Source organism: Hydra vulgaris, chromosome 10, assembly GCF_038396675.1.
Source record: "Hydra vulgaris chromosome 10, alternate assembly HydraT2T_AEP".
NCBI classification, from domain to species: Eukaryota; Metazoa; Cnidaria; class Hydrozoa; order Anthoathecata; family Hydridae; genus Hydra; species Hydra vulgaris.
Genome location: NC_088929.1, coordinates 22,405,001 through 22,432,500, shown reverse-complemented (window position 1 = coordinate 22,432,500; position 27,500 = coordinate 22,405,001). Strand labels below are relative to the sequence as shown.

The following is a 27,500-nucleotide window of genomic DNA, read 5'->3' as shown; positions in this document are numbered from 1 at the left end:
CATTTTCAGCTTAGAACTAATATTAGATAAAGGGTATTCTACATCAAATCACCCAAAATTTAGGAATTTTTGAACTATGGGTCCTCATATTTGCTTCAAACTTATTTGACTGTTAAATGTTACAAAGAAAAGTTTACACAAAATATTATGGCCAAAGATGTTAAATGGTTGCCAAGATATTTCAATTTTAATTTTGATTAAGTATTAAATTTGGTTTATAGTTTTTTTAATTTGCACTTATGCCAATATTTGCAATTTTATTCAGCACACTTATGCCAATTCGCGCTTATGCCTATTCGCACTTATGCCTATTCGCACTTATGCCAGTTTTTGTGACTGCTTCAGACTTATGCCAGTTTGCACTTATGACAGTTTGCACTTATTCTAATGTTTGAAAATTTTTTTGGCGCACTTATGCCAATTTGTACATATGTCATTTTTTGCAAGGCTTTGCACTTATGCCAGTTTGCACTTATTTGCACTTATGCTAGTTTGCACTTATGAAGTTTGCGCTTATTCATCCTCCCGTTTTTTCTTTACAGAAAAAAATTTATTTGTAAAGATAAATTAAAAAAATATATTTTCTTCTTATGGATTATACCAAGTAAATTATTTTATTAAGATATTTTCTGTTAACTTAATGAAGCGTGTGAAGGTCAACAAGATGTTATTGGGAACTTTAAGCAATAAAGAAAAAACAGTTAAATATATTTACCCTGTAACATTGAATTACCAAACTTATTATTAAATGAAAGACCTACTAAAAATATTTGAAAATGTATCCTATATGACAGAAAGCTTGTTGTGATCCATTCAACGCACATCGAAAGAAAGTCACTAGTAAGTAACTGAAAGTCACTAGTTATAAAAATATATTACTAAATAATATAACTTTTTTATTTTGTTCTTTCTAAAGAATAAAAATAATAAAAGTTTTAAAGAAATCTGTGCAAAAGTAAAGCTTTCATAAGCTTTATGAAATTATTTTTAGAAATTCTTGAAGTAAAGACAATATAATGAAATAAGACAATAAAAGAGTCATGATTAAAAGTCGCTTGAATATCGCTCCTGGGAAGAAACTCTCCAAACCTTAATAAACAAAAGTTTGCCAGAAGAGAAGATCTTCCAAAAGAGGAAGCAGTGCAAAAGATGATGATGACTTAATAATTGTAATTTCATCATTGAAAGTAAAAAAATCAACAAAAATCTCTAAAATTTGATCTTTTCTAAAATCTCATTTAAAATTATCAAAACATATATTCTCAGAAGGAAAGCAAAAAGTTGCATGCATTAAATAAATGGTAAATAACATATCTAGAAAAATTGAAAGTCACCTCAATGTTCCCTCAAAAATGTGAAGTTAACATTGAGAAGTTACGGTTTATTGGTAAACATATAAAAGAATATGGGGTAATTCCACATCAAATCACCCACTCTATTGAACCATGTGTCTTCTTTTTGTGTTATATTTTAACACATTCCTAACTATAAAAAAATATTGCATGCAAAATTTCAGCTAAAAATGTTGAGCGGTTGACAAGATACTGCAATTTTAATATTGACCTGGTTTCCCAAAATGACCCAGTTTTCATAACATTCTGAAAAAATATTTTTCTTAAAAAAATAAGAAATAAAAATGGCGAAAGTATGAAAATAAACATATATAATGTTTTTTTGATGCTGAATTTAATAAATGTACTTAAAATGCTGAAATATAGAAGGAACATGATTAAAAATTAATAAAACAACTAGTTTCTTTAAACCAACTTTGGGGCCCAATATCTCAATACACCCGCGTCAAATTTTTTTTTTTTTTTTTGCTGTAAATTTTTTTAGCTGCTTATAATCTTACTAGGCACAAAAAATCTAACTGGAAAAACAACTAAAACATATAGAACTTTAATTTCAAAGATGTATTACTTTTTCAAGAAATTCCCAAACAATATTTGTAAATAAAATGAAAATAAGTTAATCATAATTTAAAAAGTTACTTAAATATACATGATTTTTAAAGGTATCGATGATGTAAATTATTTTGACTGTGTTTATTCACAATATTGTTCCTATTTTACTTGCACTTCTTCTATTTCAGCATTTTCAAACACATAGTTTCTACCAGAACTAGAGCAAGCTTGTGGAACAGATAGTTTTTTCAATATGTTGGTGTTGGGAATAAAACAGTAGTCGTCTTTCAGGCCAGTTAAAACAGATTGATGGACCTTTCGAGTGAAGAAACTTGACTTTAGCATCAACTTCTTCTAGGTTGGTTTCAGTTACAATGCCGATCCACCACTTATCATCATAGACTACAGCTACATAACCTCCTAAAGTGACAGTATCAATTTGAAATATATCTTGTTTCTTTTTAAGATTGTGGATTATTGTATAATTAGTGTCCGTACTACACCTCTTTGCCCCAACCCTGTTATATCCAAGATGTATAAATTGATGAAAGCTACGAGTACATGGTAGAGTTGTTACACGAGTGTACCTTTCTTTGTGCTCTTTACGTTGCAATTGTAAGTCCAATCCCTTTATGTAAATGAAGTTAACAACCTTGATCTTCTCAATACAAAATTCATACATAGCTTCTGATGTGAGAATTTGGTTTCTGTATGGTCGTTTTAAACTTTATTGCACTGTTAATCTTTTTACAGTACCACCAATCCCATCGCATGGTGATTTTCCATGAGACGTATCAAAAAAGTTCCATTCAACTTTAAGGGCAAATTCGCTCTCTAGTTGGCATAGATTGTAAAAGCTTTTACAATTTTTGTACTGTCCTGCGGAACCATCAGTGAATAAATGTAATTTGGACATATTGGAAAGTTTTATTTTTAATATTGGTATGATTAGTTGAAATATTTTGTACACATAAGTTACATCATGTGTAATGTTGTCTGAAATAAAACAGTAAGAGATATGTTTCAGCACACCTTTATCATCTCGTAAAGAACATTAGTGATATAGTATATCACTAATGTTCTTTACATCCATTAGTGATATATTATATCTAGTGATATAGTATAACACTAATGGATGTAAAGAACATTGATGGGTGTTCCAATAATAGCTTTGTATTTCATCTTGGACTACAAAAGAATAATTTTCAGCAAAGTTGCTAATAATGATAATGTTTGATTGATCCATATTTTGTTTTAGTTGGTTAAGGTACTATGATTGAGAGTGAGCAATAAAAGAATGAGCTTGTAGCTTTTCAAAGCAAGATACTAATGTTCAAAAAAATTCAACAAATGTTGGAACATCTGCTGTTAAACTCAATAGTGTTGCATGATCAGTAGTTTGCCATTGCTTGTAGTGTCAAAATCATCTTCGTATTCTCCAAAAATCTCATACAAATATTTGGTAAGGGGTTCTTTACCAGGACAATTATCACAATGTGAAAGTATGCATTCTTTGTTTTCTACTGAGCAAACGGTTTTCAAAAGTAAAACCTTATACTTCATCCAATATTTAAGACATCTACTAGCATTTTGGTGATAAGAACAAACACAAACAGAATGTGTACCACTTGCACCTGGCAAAATGCACCACTTTGGTATAAATGAAGCAAATTTTGAGTAACTTATTTGTATTTCTGGATTGTTTTCTTTGTATAATACATATAGTTCCTTTAAATTACACAAAAGCAGTTTTTTTTGTTTATGGAAATTCTTTTGAATGCCAACATAATCTTTTTTTCCAGGCATAGTTCTACATAAATCACCCAAGTCATTAAAAAATTTAACAGAATCTTCTATTTCTTTGTGTAAGGCTTTACCTTTATACAACGGAGAAATAGCTAACAATCCTTTTTTATTAAAAATTTGTCTAGCCATTTTTGCTTAGTATTCTGTAACTGCAAAGTTATTTTGTATTTCTAATATTGATCAACTTGGGGGTGCCAGTGTTAGAAGTTGAACAATAGTCCTTTTGTCAGAACATAGAATTTTTTCTTTTATCAAGCTCATCATCAAAGTTTTCAGCCTTCTTTTTCATGTTATTTGTTTCATAACACAGTTTTGAGGGAACATTTAATTGACCTTCAGTTTTTCTAGTAACATTAGTTCCCATTTTGTTGATGCGCACAACTTTTCACTTTCCTTCTGGCAGTATATGTCTTGATGACTTTAAATGAGATTTTAGAGGAGATATAGTAAAATTATCAAGTTCTTCATCGATCTCCTGTCTTTTTGATTTGAATGATGATATTAGAAAATCCTCATCTTGTTTACCCTGACTTTGCTTCACCTCTTTAAGATCTGCTTTTTTGGCAATCTTTTGCTTACAAGGTTTGCAAAGTTTGTTCCCACGAACAATATTTTAACTACTTCATGACTTGTGACTCATTTATTGTAACTACTTTAAGATTTTCTAAAAGTAATTTTAAAAAAATAGTAAAATAACCTAACTTTGCTTCTCTTTCTTAAGATCTGCTTGTCTGGCAATCTTTTGCTTACAAGGTTTGCAAAGTTTCTTTCCAGGAGCAATATTTAAACTTCTTCTCATCATGATTTGTGATTCATTTATTGTAACTACTTTGAGATTTTTTAAAAGTAATTGTTTAAAAAGTAATTGAACTGTATAAAGCTTATCTGCACAATTGTTTAAAACATTGTTTATGTTTTGAAAAATACAAATTAAAAATATTAAAGTATTTAAATTCTACTTCTTCTTACTTGTAATTTTCTTTGTATGTTTATGGAATGAATCACAGCATGCTTTCTGCCATATAGGATACATTTTCAAATATTTTGTAGTATGTCTTTCACATAATATTGTTAAGTTTGATAGTTCAATGTTACAGCGTAATGATATAGTTATTTTTTCTTCATTGCTTAAAGTTTCAATAACATCTTGTTGGCCTTTGCATGCATCTGATGTCATTAAGCCAATAGAACACATCTTATAATAAATTACTTAGTATGAATGTATTTCCTAAAAAACAAAAGAATTCTTCTTTCCTACTTAATTTTCAGTTAAAAAATTTTTTTTTTAAAATAAAAATAATTCAAACCTTTTCAGAATCCCTCTGTTGTATAATTTTTTACACTGATAGATATTGTTAATTTTCTTTATATATATATATATGTATATATATATATATATATATATATATATATATATATATATATATATATATATATATATATATATATATATATATATATATATATATATATATATCAAATTGTTACTTTGGTAAAATTTTACCAAATGCTGTTCTATAACTGAACAACATTTATTGGTAAAAATTTTTATAAACTAGTTATTATAAACTTATACAAAATTTAGTTGTCAAAATTTTTTTTAAATAAATACGCATCAATATCACACTTAATCAGTTTTTATATAAAAACAAAACAGGATGTTTTTTTCAGTCGTTAAGATCAAATAACTAAGTTATCATATAATGAAGACTTCCTTAAATATAACAAAATTTTTATTTTTTTATTTTTAAGGAGTCTATAAACTAAATTTAATATTTTACATTTCAACTATTAAAGGATAAGTTTGGTAATGCTCAAAGTTTGACAGCTGCTTAAATGGATGATTTAAGATCTATAAATTCAGTTTAAAAGATTTAAAATTCGTTAAAAATCAAAACTCCGTCAAATGTATGACAAGCTTGACATAAATATCAGAAACTTGAAATATTTAAATGTTGAAACATGTACTTATGGATCACTTCTTACCACCATTAATTTTGAGAGAATTCCACATGAACTATGCATAATTATTTCAAGACTTTTTAAAAATGATGAGGTAAGGTCTTGGAGAAATCTTTAAGTTCAAAGTTATGCAATTATTTATCAAAATCGGCATTCAGCCACTAACAATCATGTTATTCTGCAATCTGCTAATACTACAGTTAAGAACCCAAAAATCAATCTATCCAGTTGCAATAGAGTATTATTTGGTGGATGTAGTCATCGAAACTATATTACTGATGCATTTCATGATTAATTGAAGTTAAAGAAGATATGTTCAGAAAGTTTTTTTATTAAAAGATTCGTATCTGATGAAGGCTTACTTAAAATCCTAGATGTTATTTGTATTTATATGGAAGCCCATATATGTATTCCCTTTACATGTTTGCCTTTAAAGATTCCAAACAATCTTTTACAGAAAAAACATCTATATTTAAATAGAATAAAATTAGCTGAATCTTATTCATTAAGAAACATCTGATAAAATCTTAGTTGGTTTAGATATTGGTTGGTTTTTATTACTCAGTAATTACTGGAAAAATAATAAGAGGTTGCAGAAATGGTCCAGTTGCTCTTGAAAGCATTTTAGGGTGGATTATTTGTGGGCCATCTGACATTGGTGCCCAAGAGAACTTTTTTCAGACAAGTTTGATAGGAACCTAACAATTGTAAAGTTGCTACCAAATTTACAAATGTCGTGTTAAAATAACGGTACCATGAAGGGATTACTTCATACAAAAATGATTATAGAGTGAGCCCATGATCCAGGTGAACCTGGAAAAGTTCATTACTTACCATATTGTGCAGTACATTGGGATGACAAGGAAACAATAAAGTTGTGTGTTGTTTTTAATTGGCTAAACAAAGGAAGATGATCCTTCAAATAATGAAAAATTATATACTGATCTATATTTAATGACATGTATTTATAGTACACTTTTACAATTTCGCATGTTCAAGATTGTTAGATATCTGAATATCAGGTATCCATCAAGTATTTCTAAATGTTGTCATTTGCGATGAGCATAAAGATTTATTAAGATATTTATGATACAATGATAAAAAACACAACGATAAGAATGTTGATTGTTTACTGATTTCTTTGAATAGTTTTGGGACTGCATTGCATTTAATATTTAACAAAAAGGGACTGCTGGTGATTTCAGCAGTCCCTTTTTGTTAAATGCAACAATTAATAAGCATATGAAGAATTATTTAGATACATTAAAAAATTTTACTGAAAAGTTTTGAGGAGGTTTATATGTTGATGATTCTTTGGTGTCAGTCAGTAAAGTTGTTCAATTTATAAATTTTTGATGTTATATGTTTTGATGTTAATATGTTGATGTAAAGTTGTTCAATTTTATGAATTTTTAAAAGAAGCAATGAAAAAAAATGGATTTAATTTGCAGAAATGGTTTTGCAATTCAGCAGAGTTAAATAAGTTCATTGCAGCAAAGGAAAATATGCAAATCTTATTAAATAAGACAGAAGACAGTTATGCTAAATTTGTATTAAATAGAAGCAATGTTGCGGAAGTTAATTGCGTAAAGGTTTTGGGTTTATTATGGAATGACAAAAGTGATAAGTTCCAGTTTATCTTTTTTGGCGATATTAAACCTGGTCAATATTAAAATTGTCATATCTTGTCAACTGCTCAACATTTTTTATTGAAATTTTGCATGCGATGTTTTTTTAAAAATAGTAATCAATTCAGAAAAAAAAGAGAAGATGAGAGAAAGAAGAAAGAGAGAAAAAAAAGGAAGACGCATGATTCAATGGGCTGGGTGATTTGATTTGAAATTACCCTAAAATGTATTTTGAAAATCTTTTGACCTCATTTTTGACAGGATTTATAAGTCAAATTATCGGTTTGTTTAGGAAGCTTTCTTTGTTGTCTTTTAGAGTTATGAAACAGTGAGAAGTATCGTTAATTTTACAAAGTTAAGAAAAGTTATGAAACAGTGAGAAGTTAATTTTGATTTTATTACATGATGATTAAATTTTTTTTTACATTGTGTAAAAAATATGTAAATTTTTTAACACTAATTATAAATAATTATAAATGTATACAAGTAATTATAAATCGCTTTAAACAAATATAATAGTTTTTTATTTATGAAAATTGTTGTTAGTCCATTAGTTTCTTTTGCATGGTGGGTATTCATCTGAATTTTTAGTTGTAACTTTTTTTATTTTTCTGTCAATGTTTTTGATGGAGCTGTAGCTCACTTAAATTGTATTTCGATATTATTTGATATACTAGTTCACAAATATCCACACACAAATGATTCACATTTGTGTGTGGATATTTGTAAACTAGTGAGCCTATATATACTAAACTCACTTTCTACAATAATAAATAAATTGGAATATACCATGGTGATTGTCTGATAATAAAACAATGGTGTAGTAAAATAAACTGACTCACAAATTTATAAAAAAATATTGTTGAAGTTTTTAAAACAGTTTTAAAATAGTAGTACTTAAAAAAACCTTTCAGTCAACTTTTTAGATGTATCCTTCAATCTAAAAAAAAATCTGTACCAACCTTTTTAAAAAACAAAATGAAAAACTAGGTCACATCCACACTGATTTCAACCATCCTCCTCAAATACTAACACAAACCCAACCTCAATTAGCGACAGATAGACACAAAACTATTCAAATGAAAACAGGTTAATCAAATCAACCACAATATGAATTGGAACTAAAAAGAAACAACTTTTCTGGTTTCAATTTAAAATACTCAAAAAAGGCAAAGCCAAAAAGAAAAAATAATAATAATATGGTTCAGCCCCCCATACAAAACAATTCTACCAATGTTACGCAAATCTTCCTTAAATTAATTGACAAACATTTTTTGACATCCCACCTCCTAAATAAATGATTCAATCGAAATACAATTAAAGTGAGCTACAGCTGCATCAAAAATATTGACAGAATAATAAAGTCAAAACTAAAAAGTTATACCTGAAAATTCAGATGAATACCCACCATGCAATTGCATAAACAAAACTGACCAATGAAAGGAATAAGCAAAATCTCAAATGTTATTTATAAATGTATAATTTTACCCCCTAACACTCCAGATAAAGTATATATTAGCCAATCAAAAGACAAATAGAAGAAACAATGGGCTAATCACAAATGCTTTTTCAAAAATAAAAAACTGGATAATTTAACTGCCCATTCCAAATACAAATAAAAAAACCCTCAAAATAAAATAAAAGAAAACCTCAAAAAAACACCCAACTTTACCTGGTTAACGATTAAAAAGTTCTGCACTTAGTAACAGTAACACTTAGTAACAACACAAAAAAATGTTTACTTTGCCTCCACAAAAAACTTTAAGAAATGTCAAAGGTTCCCAAGAGTTATTTAAAAAAACAACAAAAATAAGTTGTTTTTTTTTCCCTTAATTTGGGTTTTTGACAGCCAAAAACCCAAAGATTAAAAATTAAACCACGTTTGCAAACTATAACAGCTTTATAGTTGTTTTTGTTACTTTTGTATAATAAGTATATGAAATCTTTAAAAAAAAAGTTGTATTTTTACTCAATGATTGCTAATGTATGAAACTTTTAGTAGTAAATATTATGTAGCTAATTTTTACTTTATCTCAAATATTTTTGATATCATTCAAATATATACAGCTTTGATATCATTCAAATATATACAGCTTTGATATCATTCAAATATATACAGCTTTGATATCATTCAAATATATACAGCTTTGATATCATTCAAATATATACAGCTTTGATATCATTCAAATGATATACAGCTTTGATATCATTCAAATATATACAGCTTTGATATCATTCAAATATATACAGCTTTGATATCATTCAAATATATACAGCTTTGATATCATTCAAATATATACAGCTTTGATATCATTCAAATATATACGGCTTTGATATCATTCAAATATATACAGCTTTGATATCATTCAAATATATACAGCTTTGACATTCAAATATATACAGCTTTGATATCATTCAAATATATACAGCTTTGATATCATTCAAATATATACAGCTTTGATATCATTCAAATATATACGGCTTTGATATCATTCAAATATATACAGCTTTGATATCATTCAAATATATACAGCTTTGACATTCAAATATATACAACTTTGATATCATTCAAATATATACAGCTTTAATATCATTTATTTAGCTCTCTTGCTGATAATTACAAAAAAAAAAAAAAAAAAAAAAATATTAATGAAAACTTCCATTTATAAATATACTTATTATCAAGTTAGCAAAATTATTATTTACAATATGTATGTGAAAAAATATGAAATGTGTAAAGAAAAGTCATAATTTTTGTTGCTTTTTAAAATCAAGTTAAGTTTGATTTTAAAAAACAGGTTTTTAATATTTATAAATATTATTAATTATGAGAAAAACTTTTTTTTCACAATTATTACATAGCCCTTTTTTAATTTTTAATTAAGGTTTGTGCAATATTTAACACAAAAATAAATTTCTACAATTTAAAGTGAGCTTTTTTAGAAATTACATGTTACTTTTTATAAATTTTAATATTTTAAGTTTGGTTAAATACTTATTGGTTGACCTTCATAATATGCCTAACTTTTAAAAACAAGTTTAAATAAAAAATTTTACACACAAGTTTGTATACAACATTGATGAAATGGTAAGGCAAAGATGATGAGGAGCTAAGAAGATGATTAAGCAAAGAAGATGATAATCTTTAGTCAAAAATGTTTTAGAAAAGTCTAAACAAAAAAGTAATGAAGTGAAGAAAGTTTGTTATTAAGAGTTTTACAATGAGTTTTACAATTAAATTGATTTAGAATATTAAATTACACAAGTTTGTAAAATGATAGAGTAAATATCAATTCATCTTTATTTACGGATCTTTTAAAACACTTTTAAAAGGTCTGTAAGCACCAACCCAATATTTATTATTGTGACTATACTTTTATTTATTTTTTTCATTTAGTTAACATTAAATTCAATAAAAGGTGAAGAGGAATTCAAACATCTAATAAACCGAAATGTTGAACTTGAATCCTTAGTTCAAACCCTTGAAGAGCAAATTGAGCAATTGAGGTGCAATTGGAATGATGCAGTATGATTTTTTTTTAAATAAAATTTTTTTAAAATGTTTGTTTTAAAATTAAAAAATAAGTATCAAGGTAATTTTTAATTAATAATGATATAGAATAAACTTGAAACAGTTTAAATAAAGATTTTTGTTTAAAAAGTTAATTAATTTTTTTTATTTAAAAAAAATTTCAAAAGTGTTTGTCAAGTTTTCATTTAAGTTCAACAAATAAGTCAACAGGTCCACAGAGAGTACTATGTTGAAAGTGTTAAATAATATTCAATCAGAGAAAACAAAATGTTGGACAGTAGACACACAGTGAATATCTTAAGCAAAGTGTTAGACAAAGGACACAAAGACAAAGCTCATTTAGTGTGCAAAGTAATAGAAAAAAGGTTTTCAAAGGTCACAAATAAAATATTTTATGATGGTTGAGCTGTTAAAGCATTTATTCTATGCAAATTGTCAGAAAATAATACCATGCTTTATTACCAGTTCCTCTTATTTAAGGCATAAACATGCATTTATGTTGTTTCCAATAAGTTAAATAAATTAATAAAGATAAGTTAATTTATGTTGTTTCCAATTAAAATAAATTAATGTAGCTACTACATCTACACCTGAGAAAACTCAAATTAAATTTTTAAAAATCTTTTTTCTAAAAGTTTGTTATTTTTAGATAACTAAAAAGATAATCTTTTTCAGGTAAATATCTTACATTTAAAAGTTAATGAAACTATCTTCAGCATGATTGATTTTGGTTTTGTAAATCATGTATCAAACAATATAAACACATCCCATTTTTCTGCATCGTTTCTAAGTCTCTTCTAAGTCATCCAATCTTGTCATCTTGTCAAGTCATCCAATGTTTACACAGAAAAATTTGTTTTTGAAATATGTCTGAGCTAGCTTTTAGAACCAGAAATTTTATGTATAGATCTTATATCCATCATAGGCAATTTTAAATATAGCTTTAAGTATAGGTTAGCTAGATATGGTTCAGGGATAATTTTTTACGTTGGTTTCTAGTAATACTGGATTTTGAATTGAATTACACTGGTTTTTATTTTACTGGGACATTTAATATTTACTTCAGCAACCATTGGTATGTGTGTGTATGTATGTATATGTATATGTATGCAGATTGAACAGGAATGGCATGCGATCCAACACTATTGCTGACCACGCAAATTATTTTTTTTGTTGAAAACTTGACTATGGCTGTTTAAATGTCTTGATGATTTAGACATTTCAGAAATGCGCTGACAAAAGAAACGCTAAGTTAAACTTAAACTAGCAAAAAAAAAAAATAAATAAAGAAAAAAGCAAACAATTCCTTATGAACAAGAAAAGCTTTAAAATAAATCTCAAAAAACTTGAAGCAAAAACTACTTATTATGTTTTTAATTGTGTTTGAAAAAAACTTTAAAACTTTTGAAATGTTTACTATTTGCAAAAATAGAAACAAAAAAAATAAAGCAATTAAATCATTCCATTGCAACGGGAAGATTTTAATTTAACTTATAATTTAAAGTAACTTAAAAAAAAAGATTTTTAGAAGCACGTGAAAAAGTAGTTTAAAATATTTAAATTTGTTAGAAAAATTTTATGCCTAGTAAAAATATTCAAAGTTAACATTTTATTTACATTAAAAAATGCATTTATTTTAAATGATCATTAAAATTAATTTTTTATTTTGTTTAAAGCCTTTGTGTAAAATAAAAACTTTAGATCAACGATTAAAAGTCATTTATAACGTAATGATTTTTTTATTGCGTTTAAATTGTTAAAACATTAAAACAGCCATGGTCAAATGGTCAGTTACAGCATGTGATTGCATACTATTCCTGTCCAAGCCTGTGTATGTATATATGTATGTATGCATATATGTATATATATATATATATATATATATATATATACGTTAATATGTAAGTTTTTAAGTTGTCATTTTTCATACATATATATCTATATTTTTTTTTTCCCTGCCCTACGTAGTTTTTGGTGTTTGACATTTTAGTGATTTCGTTTACTGTTTTCTTTGTTGTTGCTGTATTTTATTCAAAACCTGTTTTTTTGATTGGTTTACAACATTTGATCTAGGTATCTATGACGGCATTAAACTTTGTATGGTTTTGTTATTTTTATAATTTTATATATATTTCTATATCTTATTGGCTTGGGTTTATTTATCCAATAAGTACCAATTTTAGCAAGTGTTTATAATAAAGTTTTATCTAGCAGCATTTATCACATTGGTAATCTAGTTAATTATTTTGTGGTTTTTTATTATTAGGGTATGATAATTTTTATTATTTAATTTTATTTTGATTTTAGTCTATTTTTTTTTGTTATTTTTGTTAAAATTTTTATTTATGTTTTATTCTATATATTTATCTTATTATATATATATATATATATATATATATATATATATATATATATATATATATATATATATATATATATATATATACATACAGAGGCTATTCTAGAAAAAAAAATTTGGGCGGCGGTCCTCCCCCCTCCCCTTTCCTGTCCTGGAGAAATTTAGTAGAAATATTGCAGAGTATAAGCGTTTTTCCGTGAAATAAACAATATTTGCTGTAAAAAAAAAATGACTTCAATTTATTAATTTGGGCAGTGCCCAAATCGGTGCCTAAATACTGTCAACATTGTTGAAAATGGTCTAGAAAAGCCCCTGATATATATATATATATATATATATATATATATATATATATATATATATTTATTTTATCGATTTTGAGGAGAAGTTTATAACCACCACTGCAAATATAATTGTACAAAATCAATAATGTTTTTTCTTTATCTTATATCTACCATTTTATATTTACTTATTTTAAATATTGATATATCTATGCATATGTATATCTGTTTTAAAGTAAGTTAAACTTTTGTATTTAATGAAGATTTATGGTTACTTATGTGTCCTGTTTTGTTTTAAGTATACTTTAACGATAAAATTACTGTTGGTTATGATTTGTGTATAAGCTTTTTCTTCTTAAAATGATCCGTGTTTATTCTGAACATCTGTTCGTTTTTCTTTGTTTTTGTTACTTATCCTCCTTTATATAAAAAATGTTTAAATGTTTTTCATTTTAAATGTTTAAATGTTTAATAAAAAGACTTTTCAATAGAAGTACTTCATATTCTCTGTGGACTTCCATTGCACATGTAATCTGTGATGCTTGAACTAGACTGAGGGCTCAGTTCAAGCGTCACAGATTACTTGCATCAAATATTTCTTCAGTTAGTTTTCAACCATCACAAGAATGTCTGTCAAATACAACCATCACAAGGTAAGTCTGCATCAAATCTTGGAAGTTAAAAGTTAGTCAGTTCTGGTAATCCTCTTAATCTGTGAGGTATTTCATCAGCTTGAAAAATTAGAAAAATCTATTTAATCTATCTATCACCAAATATTCTTCATACATTTACAATTTATCATGCATCAATAATGATTTATATTATCTATATCTTGTATCATCAGATATTCTTTGTGCATTTATAATTTACCAATCAATAAAAATTTACAGTAAAGTAATAGTAACTTTAACTTGTTCCTGTGTTATAGATGTTTTTAAAGCTGTCAGGGTTTCTTCACAAAAATACAATTACTGCATTTTGTCTTTAACAGGCTTTGGAGATATGGCTAATTTATTTAGATAAAATAATTTGATAAGGAAGTTCAATTCTAGTGCCCTCAGTTTTTTAAGATTTTCTATCTTTCTAATCAGCAATTAACTGTTCTGCTTCATTAAATTGAAATTTAATTTCTTTAGTCTTTTTGGATATTGTTTTCATTACAGCAAACACACCAGATAAACCACCAACAAAAAAGCCAAAACATTAACCAAATTTCTGAAATTGGAGCAAGAAGAAAAATTACTTCCTGCAACAATTGGACGATTAACAGCCGTTGATGGGATTTGTTCAGTGTTATATGCCATTCTAGCGATATACATATAGGTCCTAAAGCTACAGTATTCAAAAGCTTACCCACAACAGTCAACACTATGCGTAAAATGGTTGTAGATTACAGCAAAAAAATAAGTAATTTTTTAATTACTTATTTTTTTGATAAATGGACATCACTGAGTTACCATTGAATGTTAATTTACATGCACTTTTACATGAATATCAATTTACACTCACGAAATTTTTAAAAAGCTTATGCTCAATTCGTATAACAGCATCAATGTCTGCAGTGTATTGAGTTATTAGAACAAAAGCTTGCACAACATGGACTTGATTTGAATTTCAAAAGAAATTGTTGGCGTTATGACTATTACAACAAAAATAAAAAGTTGTCTGTATATGTATATTAAATCTATAAAAATAATGAATCCTTTATAATTTAATAATTAAGTATAATATTATAAAACCAAAGAATTTCTTTGTAATTTAATAAATAGTTTTTTTCTAAACATATTTTGAATTTGTTAACTATTTTATTAAAATTTAGTTTCAATAGTATGTTAAAATCTTTCTTAATATGTTGAAGACTTTAACATACTATTTAAGTAAAATTTTAATAAAATAATTATTAAATAATATATTAAAAACATTTATTTAAAAATCCTGGGATTAATCCCGGGATCCCAGAAATAGGTAAATGCAATCCCGAAATCCTGGGATTAAATATCTAACACAGGATTACAAACCCTAATCATAAGTTACTGAATTAAATTTTATACGACACTGTTCAATAGATTCAATTACATTAACAACTACACTACACTGTTCAATCAGAATCCATATTAGGCACCAATACTGTACTAACAATAAATGTCCTGCAAACAAGAATTTAGCACTGAATTGCAAGTGCTGTTGTCTGTTGTATGGATATCCAAGGTTTGAAGATATTTAAAATATATCCATTGATTGTAATTTTATTTTCTAGCTTAAAAAAGTTTTGTTAGAAAAGTCCCAAGAAGAATCAAAAGTTATTGCTAATATCAAAAAGACATTTGCTATCCAGCGTGCAAGAGATTTAGCTGATCATGCACGAGTTATTATGCTTAAAGATAAAGAAAATAAATTATATCAATCAATTATAGAGGAGAAAGATAAACAGGTATTATTAATCTTTTACAATGTAAGTTGTTGATATAGTCTTTTATTATAAATATTTATGTCAAATTATATAAGTTGTTGATATTTAATTCAAAATATTTAAAGATTTTTTCTTTGATAAAGATATTTCCTTAAAATTTTCTTTTTAGATAATTGTAAATACACTGTATTTTATTTTATCATAACTGTAAATACACTGGTATTTAACTAATGTAAAGTAACAAATATTTAGTAGAAAACATAGTTACTTTACATAACCTCAAATTTGTAATTGCAAAATCAAAGTTCTGTGTGAAATTATCTAGGTGATCTCTCACCCTTTAAATTTTGATTTGTTATAAAATTTTTGATTAAGATACTTCAAGTTTGTGCTTGGTTTTAACACTTGGGAAACTTATATTGAAAGAAGTTAATTTCCAGTCTACAAACATATCTTTATAAATGCAAAACCCTATGGCTAAACTTTATAAATGCAAAACCCTATGGCTAAAAAAGTTTTTTTGTTGTATGTCATAAAAACATTAGAAAAATTGAAGAAAATAATTTAGAAGAATTTCAAATTTTTGCATACAATAAAATGGTGGGCAACTTTATATTCAATTCAATTCGGTTAATTGTTCAAAAACTTATTTAAATCTTAAAAAGTTGAAAAATTTTGTTTTTCAACTTGTTAGCTTTAAGCATATTCAAGGTTTCTCCTGAGTTGAATTAATATTTTTTTTAGTTGTATAATTTTATTATTGTTATTATAACATCATTCATATTCATCATATCCATTTTATTTATATCTTATAACTTTATTTTTAGCTTACCTTTATATTTCATTTGTATCTCATCTTATTATTTTTTTAAAAAATTTATTAATTAGATGAATAACTTATTCGATATTAAATGAAGTTTAATTAAAAAGTTTAATTTTAAAATTTACAATGAATTGTTTGTATAAGAATCACTGGTTAACATTTTAGCACAAAGTATTCCTTGAAAATAATGAAGCACTTCAGTTTGCTGAAAAAGAACGTCTGCGTCTTGAAAAGCAGTTGTTACAATCTTCTGTATGTTATCTTTGATAGTTTATATATGCATTTCAGCATTTCAGTATATCAATTAGTTTTAACTTTAGAATGTAGTTGTGTTTTAAGTATTTATTGTTATGCGTTATTAAATTTATTTAATAAATATATTAATATATATATATATATATAAATATTTTTTAAATATTTTTTGAACACAATCATCATAGCTTTTTATTTTGCATATGTATTTTTTATATGTATCAATATTCAAAATAACTTTTTTTTTAAATTTTAAAAAAATGCCTAATTTTCAGTATAAGTTATTATATTTTTAAAATATTTTGCTTTTAAAAGTTTTTTTTTCAACAATTAGTTAATTGAAGAACAATTACAGCTTGATGTTCACAGATTAACAGAAACCAATAGTTCAATGGCAAATGAGCTAGAAAATTTGCAGAAAATTCATTCTGAATGTTTACTTCTGAAAAATGAACTCGATCAAGTCAATAAGGAATTGATTAAAACAAAGGAATTACTTCATAATGAAAATAAGAATGTCATCAAACTGGTAACTGATTTCTATGCAAAATTTTTGATTTCCAAATTTTATAAGAAAAAAATTTTTAAGATAATGTTTTTTAGGTTGTCAATATATAAAGATTTATATAAAACTAAAAGTTTTGATTATATATATATGTATATATATATATGTATATATATATATATGTATGTATATATATATATATATATATATATATATATATATATATATATATATATATATATATATATATATATATATATATATATATATATATATATATAACTATTATTATTACTATTATTGTTATTATTATTATTATTATCTTTATATATATAAAGGGCAATGTGTGTGTGTTTGTTTGTTCTCTATAGAAATCCAAACCGCCGGACCGATCTCGATTAAATTTGGCATGGGGGTAGTCCTCGAGGGGGAGAAGGTTCTTAGCTGGGTTTTGACCCCGTACCCCGACCCCCGGGGTCAGGGGGGACCATTTTTTGGGCCCATTTTTGTGTACAGATATCAGGCAAGCCAGTTTAAATATTGGCCCGGGCAACGCCAGGTAACTCTAGCTATTATTAATAAGTTACACGAAACAATACATGAACCGTAAATTTATCATTAACTAGCAAAGCTAGTTCATATAGCAGCATTAAAGCAGCCACGGAAAATGATGTGCTATGGTAACTGTTTTAAACGTCGGTCTAAATTAGTTTTGAACTTTTTCTCTGAGGTAGCAGTGCATGTGATGAATAAAATCGCCTAGTGCGATATTTCATGCTTGTAATACTGAAATATGTTATCAACGAGCGTGATTATGCGCGCTCAAGTCTTCTAGAGCTATATTTAGAGTTGGAAATTGGTTGCCATGGGGCCATCCATAAATTACGTATGCAAGTATGAAGAGGGGGTCACTCAAAAGCGTACCAATGCGTACAAAGAAAAAGGTGGACAATTTTTTGTTTGAATTTTTTTATGTAAAGTCTGGGAAATGAGACAAAAAAGCTTCGGTTTTTTAGTTTATGCATTTGTCTATCTACTGGAAAAAAATATGTTACTGTAGCTTTGTTATTAAACAAAAATGAAATATTGCCATTTATTTACAAAAGATGTGTGAAAAATTAAAAACAATAAAGTAAAAGAACCTTAAGTTTTTTAAGAAGATCTTGTTGATTAAAACTGTTAATTTTTCGAAATTCAATCAAATTTTAATTTTTTAATTTAAATTTTCTATTCTCATTGGAACGAAACGTTTTGAAAATAGTAAACATTCCATTCTATCAGTTAGCAATAATGACTTCATAATTTTCACTCATTGTTTGTACTAAATAGAAAACTGCTTTCTAATTTAAATTGAATGCGCCATTTTATTATTATCTTGTAAATAATATTTTATATACTTGATTATATACTTAATAAGTATATATAATAGACTTATAATCATATAATATATATATTAGTGTAAGTATAGTGTAAGTATACTTATACAAATATAATATATAAATAACTTATATACTGATGTATTTTTTGAGAAATGCATTGTGAAACTAGTGACACAACATTTCTTTTGTTGTTTGTGAGCACGCTTCCAAAAGTTTCAATTCAAAGTTATATAACAAATATATTTGCTAAACATATTGTTTAAATTTTTTTTTTTAATTTTAATTTGTGTTTAACTTTAACCTTTTTTAATAAATAGACTTTAATATACGCCTAACTGATTCGAAGATACCAATGAAAATATTTAATTTTATATTAACTTATATTTGACAAAAAAATATTTGATATTCATTTTAAATATAATAGTCATTAAATAATAGAATGTGATCGAACCTGTACAAAATCCAAGCTTTGAGTGAAGTTTTAGTTTGATAAAATTTTTACACTAGATATTTATAAGATATTTACATATATTACACTAGATATTTATAAATATTAAACAAGATTTAATTTTTTAACATTTAAGTTTGGAATTTTCATTGAGGTGTTGCAAGTTTTGATATTTTATTAGATTGGCTTTTATGCAATTCAGAGTAAAAGTTCTAGTTAAGCGAAGTTTTTTGTCAAATGGACCCTAAAAGACTATACGAGTTAGCATAAATTAAATTTGAAGTACGTCACACATAAATTATGTGTGACGTACTTTATTGCAAATATAACTTCTTTATTTAACAATATGCAAACTATTACTGTTTAAAGATATTTTGACTTCAGCAAAAAAATTTTACTAAAAATATTTTCTATAAAATCAACTTATAATTTTCTCCCTTGCATGTTCTTCAGACAAGTGCGATTTTTTACTCTTGTAATGAAATTAGCAAGCGCTATTTGTCGCGCCTGAAAAGTTGTTTATAGGCATGTTTCACGTGCGCAGAGCGATCGCTCCCGCTTCATCACAAGGCCTCAGTAGTATTTACTACATTGTCTGGCAAAGCATTCCATGCATTTGCTACACGGTTGTTAAAAAAGTTATATCACAGTTATATGACAGTTTTTATTGATTTCACAATGGTACTGGATGTGAAAGCCATATTGGGGGCAATGTTAAGTGGATTAATAAACTAGTTAACTAACTCGAATTTATTATCCAATTTAAATTTTTGAATAAGGTCCAGTCGTTTTCTTTGTTCGCATAGAGAAGTGAGACCAAGTTTGGTACATCTTGATTTATAATCAAAAGGCTTTATTTCTTGCGGAACTTTTGTAACATGTCGTTGAATGCTTTCAATTACAGAAATGTCCTTTTCTAAATAAGAACACCAAGTGGTATTGGAAAATTTTAAAAGTGGACGTATATAAGTTGTGTATAGCTATTTCCAGAGTTGTGCATCTCTGCTTATGAAGATGTGTTTTAGGATAACAAGCATTTTGTTAGCCTTGGCTGCAGCAATAGATATTTGGAAATTTTGCTTTAGGTCATTGGAAATGAAAACACCAAGGTCTCTTTCTGATGAGGTTAATTCAAGTTGAATTCTGTTGAGACTGTTGTTTAAGCCACAGTCATCAATAAAGTATTGGGTTGGAATAGACTTGGATTGGTTGAAATACATTATTTTACATTTCCTAATATTTATTTCCATAAGCCATTCTTGAACCCAATTAACAATTTTGTTAATGTCAGCTTGCAGACAAAGGTTTGTTCTTCAGTGCTGAGACACTAAGACACTAAGGATTTTTGTGTTGTCTGCATACATTTTGCATATATTTTTGATACTAATTTATTCTTGTAAATCATTAATGAAGATAGTAAAAAGCATTGGACCAAGAAATGAGCCTTGAGGAACACCACTAGTAACTTTTCCCATTTCGATGTTACATTTCCAAGTTGGACAAGTTGAGTGCAATTTGAAAGAAACACTTTAATTCAGTTTTTTCACTTCCTGTTAACATTGTCCTTCGATAAGGTGTTTGACAAAGTTCCTTAGTGAGGAACTTTTTCAAACACCTTATCGAAATCTAGAAAGACAATCTTAACAGGAAGCTTACATGATTTATTGTAGGTCATTTGCTACAAGCCATGCCTTTGGTAACATGCCTTGTTCCATTGATTTTTGGTAGATCATGGCTAGTGAATTTGCTATTGTGTTAGAGCCTTAAGTACATAAGGACTTATCTTATCTTTACCTACAGATTTATAACCATCAAGAGTAACAAAGTGACTTCGAACAGACTCATAATCAAAGGAGATGTAAGGAAGTGATACAGCTGTTCATTTAGTAAAAAAAGGTAAAGTTTGATTGTGAGGTTCAATGGTAAAGACAGATTAAAACTGTTTGTTTAATGTTTTGGCAATAAAAACTTGGTTGTTACTACTTTCACCAGTCATAGATTGTAATGACACAATCTGGTTACTTACAGTGTGTTTGCTATTAATATAAGCAAAAAATTTTGTGGAGTTTTTCTTGTCATTAGATAAATTAATTTCATAGGTACAGATTGCATCACGAGTTGCTTTCTTTACCAGATTTCGAGTTTGTTTGTACTCATTAACCAAAGGAACTGTTTTCCATTTGCTGTTAACGTTAAGAAACCACAGCTTTCTCTTGTGTTTGAATAATAATAACAGTTCACAAGTTATCTGTGGTAATTTGCGTTTTGTTTTTTTAAAAGTAATGAAAGGGATGACATTTTGACAGCATGTTTTCATCTGTGTCTAAATTTTCAAAAAGTTTTTCCAATTTCAAATTATAAAGATAGTCATTAAATGCATTGCAATTTCCTTTTTTATATGCAAATTTAGAACTTCTGGAGAGTTTATTGCTGATAGTAGCATTTGATAAATGATATTGCCAGGACAAAGTGCAGTGACCTTGTGATTTATTTCCTAGAGATGGACAGAAGATGATCTCATTGGTTCGATCAACGGATTCGCTGATTATTAGGTTAAGTGTATTTTTTGAAGAACCATTGGGTTGTGTAAAAGTTAGTTTGGTTACATGTTGATAGAGGTGGAGTTCAAAAATAATATTAGCAAATTTGGCGTCCAAACTGGTTTCACTACTTGTTGTATTTAACCAACCTTTGTTCCACTTGATGTTTGTAAAGTTAAAATCCCTGGTAATAATAAGGCCAATTTTTGTTTTCAATAAGAGATTTTGAATATGAATTGGATCTAGTAATTTTGTTGAAGGCTGATATGCTGCTAGTTGGTGGGCAATAAATGCATCCTATAAGAAGAGATTCTTTATTTAATATCAATTCAAGCCTAAATGTTTTGAATATGTAATTCCTTTACGCAATTTATATTTTGTGCCTTTTTGTACGTAGCTGATAGTTTATATGGTTTGGAGGGCATTGCTTTAATTGTTTGTGGTTGAGGTGGATGCTTGCAAAGATTAATCAGTTTTAACTTTTCTTGCATTTGCGGCTGTTTTTTCTGCCCACAAAGGGATGCTCATTGACTCCAAGAAATGAGATTGTTTTGGTGATGTCGATACAGCGAACAGTATCTTTGCGGACAACACATCGAAAGGGCTGATCAAGTTTTAGATTGGATTTGAGCTGTTCATTTAATTTTTTTTTCCAGCATATAGGTTATTGAAGTTTGCTTGCTTTGATGGAGTACAATCAGGTTGGATAAAGATTTCTTTATATTTTGTGTTGCATAACTTTTTTGCTGAGGAGATTACCTTATTATGAACATCTATTGAGTCAAATTCTACTATAATAGGAGCAGGTAGATTAATTGCCTGGAGTATATCACCAACAGTACTTGTGTCTTCATTTGAACGTTCTTCAAGAGAACTCATCTGAGAGTTTGTACTCCAATAAACACTACTTTAGTAGCTCTATTAGCTTGCAAGCGCTGATTTTTTTCGATTGTACTCATAAGAGTGTAGTTGGCAGTAGTACTAATTTTTGTAATATCAGAATAAGAAGGCTTCAAAGAATGTTGCTGATGTTGAACTGTTTTTTTTTTTCTAAAATTCTTAAGTTGTTGACATGGTATACAATTTTCATCTTTAAGTAACTGTAACTCGTTTTCCATGGCTGTTTTAAAAGCAAGAAGTTCATAACGAAGTTCTTCATTTTTTTTAAAGCATAGGGAACAGAGTTTGTTTTCAGTAGCGCTAACATGAATGCTCAAGTACATCTGACAGTTAATGCAGAATACAAATATAGATTGATAGGAGGGCTGCCACCCTGAATAACAGTGGATTACCTCCTGTCCGTGTAATATAATGTTATTATTATTACTTACTTATTACACAGGGACTAAAAAGTTTCAGTATGTTTTTTTTCGTGTGTATATATATATATATACATATATATACATATATATATATACATACATACATACATACATACATACATACATACATACATACATACATACATACATACATACATACATACATACATACATACATACATACATACATACATATGTATGTATGTATGTATGTATGTATGTATGTATGTATGTATGTATGTATGTATGTATGTATGTATGTATGTATATATATATATATGTATATATATGTATATATATATATATATACATTTATATATATTTATATACATATATTTATATAAATATATATATACGTATATATATATATATATATATATTTATATAAATATATGTATATATATATACATACATTTAACTACATATATATATACATACTATATATATATATACATATATATATATATATATATATGTAAATTATGTTAGTGTATTTTACAAATAGATTGCTCAATCGTCTTAAAGAACAGAGCAATAATTAATTAGTAAAAAACACTTATCTAACTTTTATCTTCGACTTGAAGTTTCACCAATGCTGGATCATTAGGAAGAGTGAACTCTTCCTGATGATCCAGCAATGGTGAAACTTCAAGTCGAAGATAAAAGTTAGATAAGTGTTTTTTACTAATTATATATATATATATATATATATATATATATATATATATATATATATATATATATATATATATATATATATATATATATATATATATATATATATATATATATATATATATATACATTTAACTACCAGGTGTTGTTTAGTCTTACATAACATAATTTGCTTTACTCTGTATTGAGCACTCTATACTAGTATTTATTAACATATTTATCAATATTATTTGAAAAACTAAAACTTAAAACTTAAAAAAGAAAACTTAAAAAAGAAAAGAAGATAGACGATAAACTTTATAGACAATCCATTTGATGCGCATCTACATATTATGTGTGGTTTTATAATCTGCAAACCAAACAATGGCTATCCCATGCGTATTATCCTATGTACTATTAATACACCTCATTATAAAATTCTGAATACCTTGTAAAACTTATTAGTCCAATACTTTAAAAAAGTAACATAGTTAATTAATGATTCAACAGATTTTGTATCAGAGGCTAAAGAATGGACAATTGATAAAAATGAAGTACAAGTTTTACTTGGCGTTATCATTTATATCCTTCTGTCCCAATTAAAAAAGCTATAGACGTTATGATGGAAATTGTATCAAATAATAACAAACACATTTCAAAAAATACAAAATTTAGTTTTAATGATATTCAAATTTTATTAGAACTTTGTATTAAAAGTTGTTTCTTTTTATGGAATGAAGTTAGAACTCTTGAAAACTCTGGTTCGATAGGATTATCTCTCATGGTTGTTATATTGGAAGCTTATTTTCAACATATAGAAAATAAAGCCCTTTTTTATCTTTTTGGTACCCCCATAGCTGCAAATCTATAACTTACAAACTTTATGTTGATGACTGCCATGCACATTTTAATAATGTCATTGATGCTTCTGATTTCCTTTTAAACTCAGTTGATCCAAACATAATATTCACAGTTGAAACTGAAAAATGTAAAAAAGAGTTTAATTTTATAGATAAGATACACTACAGAATAATCAAAATGGGAAATACCTATTTAAAATTTCTAAAAAAAAATTGTACAAATTAAATCTCATTCATCTGTATCACCTAGTTTGATTTATAGTTTATTTAAAGGGTTTTTTCATTGCGTGCAAAATGAATATGCTCTCCACAAAGCATTCAACAATAAAATTTCTTACATCAATTTTTAGTGAAAAGCGTTCATAAACATAAGTTAATCAAAATAACTCAAACCTTTTTTAATAGACAGAAAAGTAGCGGTATCAATTACAAAAAATTTGTTACTTTACCCTGGATCCCAATTTTAAGTTTAAAATTAAAACAAACTTATGCATGTTTGGAATCAAACATGATTCCAAATTCCATGAAAATAAATTTTACAGCTAATCCTAATATGAAGTCAGTACTCTGCAAAATTGCAAAAAAAAAAATGATTCAAAATTGAACCAATCAAAAAAAGTGATAGTAAAAAGCATTTATCTTGTTCCATGTAAAGGGATAAGATTCAAGATTGGCTGAACATTGCAAAACTTTCAAAGATAATATTGGTTGAAATAATGTAAGGTTGCTTAAATCAGAAAATAAATTTTATAAAAGAGCTATACAAGAATCTTTAGAGATACAATATTTTGACACTCAAAATTTGGGTATGAATAGAGATGCTGGTAGGTATGTCAAAACTAGTCAATGGCAAAGCAAAAACCAACCTAATTTAAAAAAATTGAAAAAACTGTCTAACACAAGAAATTTAAAATCAAACTAAAAATTAGTTTACCTTTGCAGTACAACAGCTTCTAACATTTCAGATTGAAAATTGGCTTCAATAATTAGGAGTTAAAACTTCACTGTATAACTATTTTAAACAATTTATAAGAGAATAAATTAATTCGTACTTCGTCAACCTGATGTTGTAATAGAAATGGCCTTTAAAAAATTTATTATTATTGTTGTTGTTACTATTATTACTTTTATTATTATTATTATTATTATTATTATTATTATTATTATTATTATTATTATTATTATTATTATTGTAACTATATACATGTATATGAACACAGTCATATATAAAAAGATATGTGACATACATTAAGTTGTGGTTTTTGTGTGTAATTTTAAAGTTTTGTATTAAAAGTTATAATAAGCATAATGAAGTCTATGTACTCATATTGGAACAGTTTAAAATTTAATTTTAATTGAGCTAACCATAAATGTGTTTTAAAATATATAAGGACTTGGAGGAATATATTATAAAAACCATTTCAGTGGGTAGCAGGATCTTTAAAGGCTTTTTAAAGCAAAATAAAATTCAAAATCAAAATTAGATCAAATAGACTGAATTGAAATATCAAAAAAAAAATTTTTTGGTGTGTGATTTACAAATTGTATGTCAAATTTTACTATTTTTTAGGAGCTTGAACTAATTAATTTTAACTGTGTGTTTTTTCATCATAGAAATCTACAAAAATTTTTATAGTAATCACAGTTGACCCTAAATTGGTCTTCTAGACCATGTTTTAGATTTTTTTTTTTCTAAGAAAGTTCTTGAGTTACCAGGGTGTTAGTCAGCCCAATGGCACTGCGTATGCTGTGAATTCCCAATTGGTTTAAAATTTTTTTCAAGTAATAAGACAATATCAATATAAATTCCTAATATTTTGTAGAACAATAACAATAAATATTCCCAATACTGCAAAAACACTGTAAAAAATACATTCCTGGCTAACACTCTGGGGACATATTTTTTGAGCCAATTGAGAGTTATGTCATGTTTATAATATCATGTGATTTTTATTGTGATTCATTATCTTGCTTTTATTTTGTCATTTTTAACTTCTTTTTATCCATAGTAACTTTATCTATAATAGTTTATGATCTAGAAGTTGTCTATCAGGCACTGTATATAAAAAATACAATGATGAAGATGCATAGCTTTGTCTACTTTGCTGCAATAGAAATTGTTTCAACTAACAGATCTACTATTTAAGAAAGACTATTTATGTGGATTACAAAAATTTTTACACCCTTTAAGATTTGTGAGCCACACAGGGTCTACGAAAATTGAATTTTCTGTTTCCTGTATCAACATACAGCTAACAAAATTCACTAAATTTTCATTCTACAGAAGATTTAACACATTGCTTCTGCACTTTTCTTCCACTCAGCAATTTGAGAATTGCTTATGTATCATATGAGTTGTGTGTACAGACATATCTGGCATTGCTGTTGAAAGTCTATAAAACATTAGTTGTGTTTTACAGTCAATGATTTTGAATAATATGATTTATTACCAGGTAGGAGCAAATAATATGATTCATTACCAGTTAGGAGCCTAATGTGAAGTATCAAAAAAAGATTTTATTGTTTCATCAACAATAAAATCTTTTTTTTTAAAAAAAAAAAGTATTATTCAGTTGCATAAAAGCGATTCCATGTGAAAACATCCAGGGTAAAAATCAGCAAAATCAAAGATTTAGTGTTTACATTTTATAAAAAAATGGAATGTTTTCACATGCCCATTAAGGAGTTCTTTTTGATCTGTTTTTGCATTTATAGCATAAAATGGAGATCTTTACATTTTAATAATAGTAATCCATTTTCCTCAAATTTTTTTCAAATTTTTTTTTTTCTACAATTAAATTTTTTTTTAGAGAACATTTTACTTTGTGTTTGAAC

General features: G+C 26.7%; 1 protein-coding gene across 1 annotated transcript in view; it reads left to right on the top strand.

The window, feature by feature from the left end:
- The window catches only part of LOC100205377 (reticulocyte-binding protein homolog 1), an 88,023-nt gene that overhangs the window by 5,486 nt on the left and 55,037 nt on the right, over positions 1-27,500 (top strand). The window contains exons 3-6 of the mRNA XM_065807522.1: positions 10,698-10,826; positions 15,730-15,903; positions 16,871-16,957; positions 17,292-17,486. Coding sequence (XP_065663594.1) covers positions 10,698-10,826; positions 15,730-15,903; positions 16,871-16,957; positions 17,292-17,486 — 585 coding nt within the window. The remainder of the gene's footprint in view (positions 1-10,697; positions 10,827-15,729; positions 15,904-16,870; positions 16,958-17,291; positions 17,487-27,500) is intronic.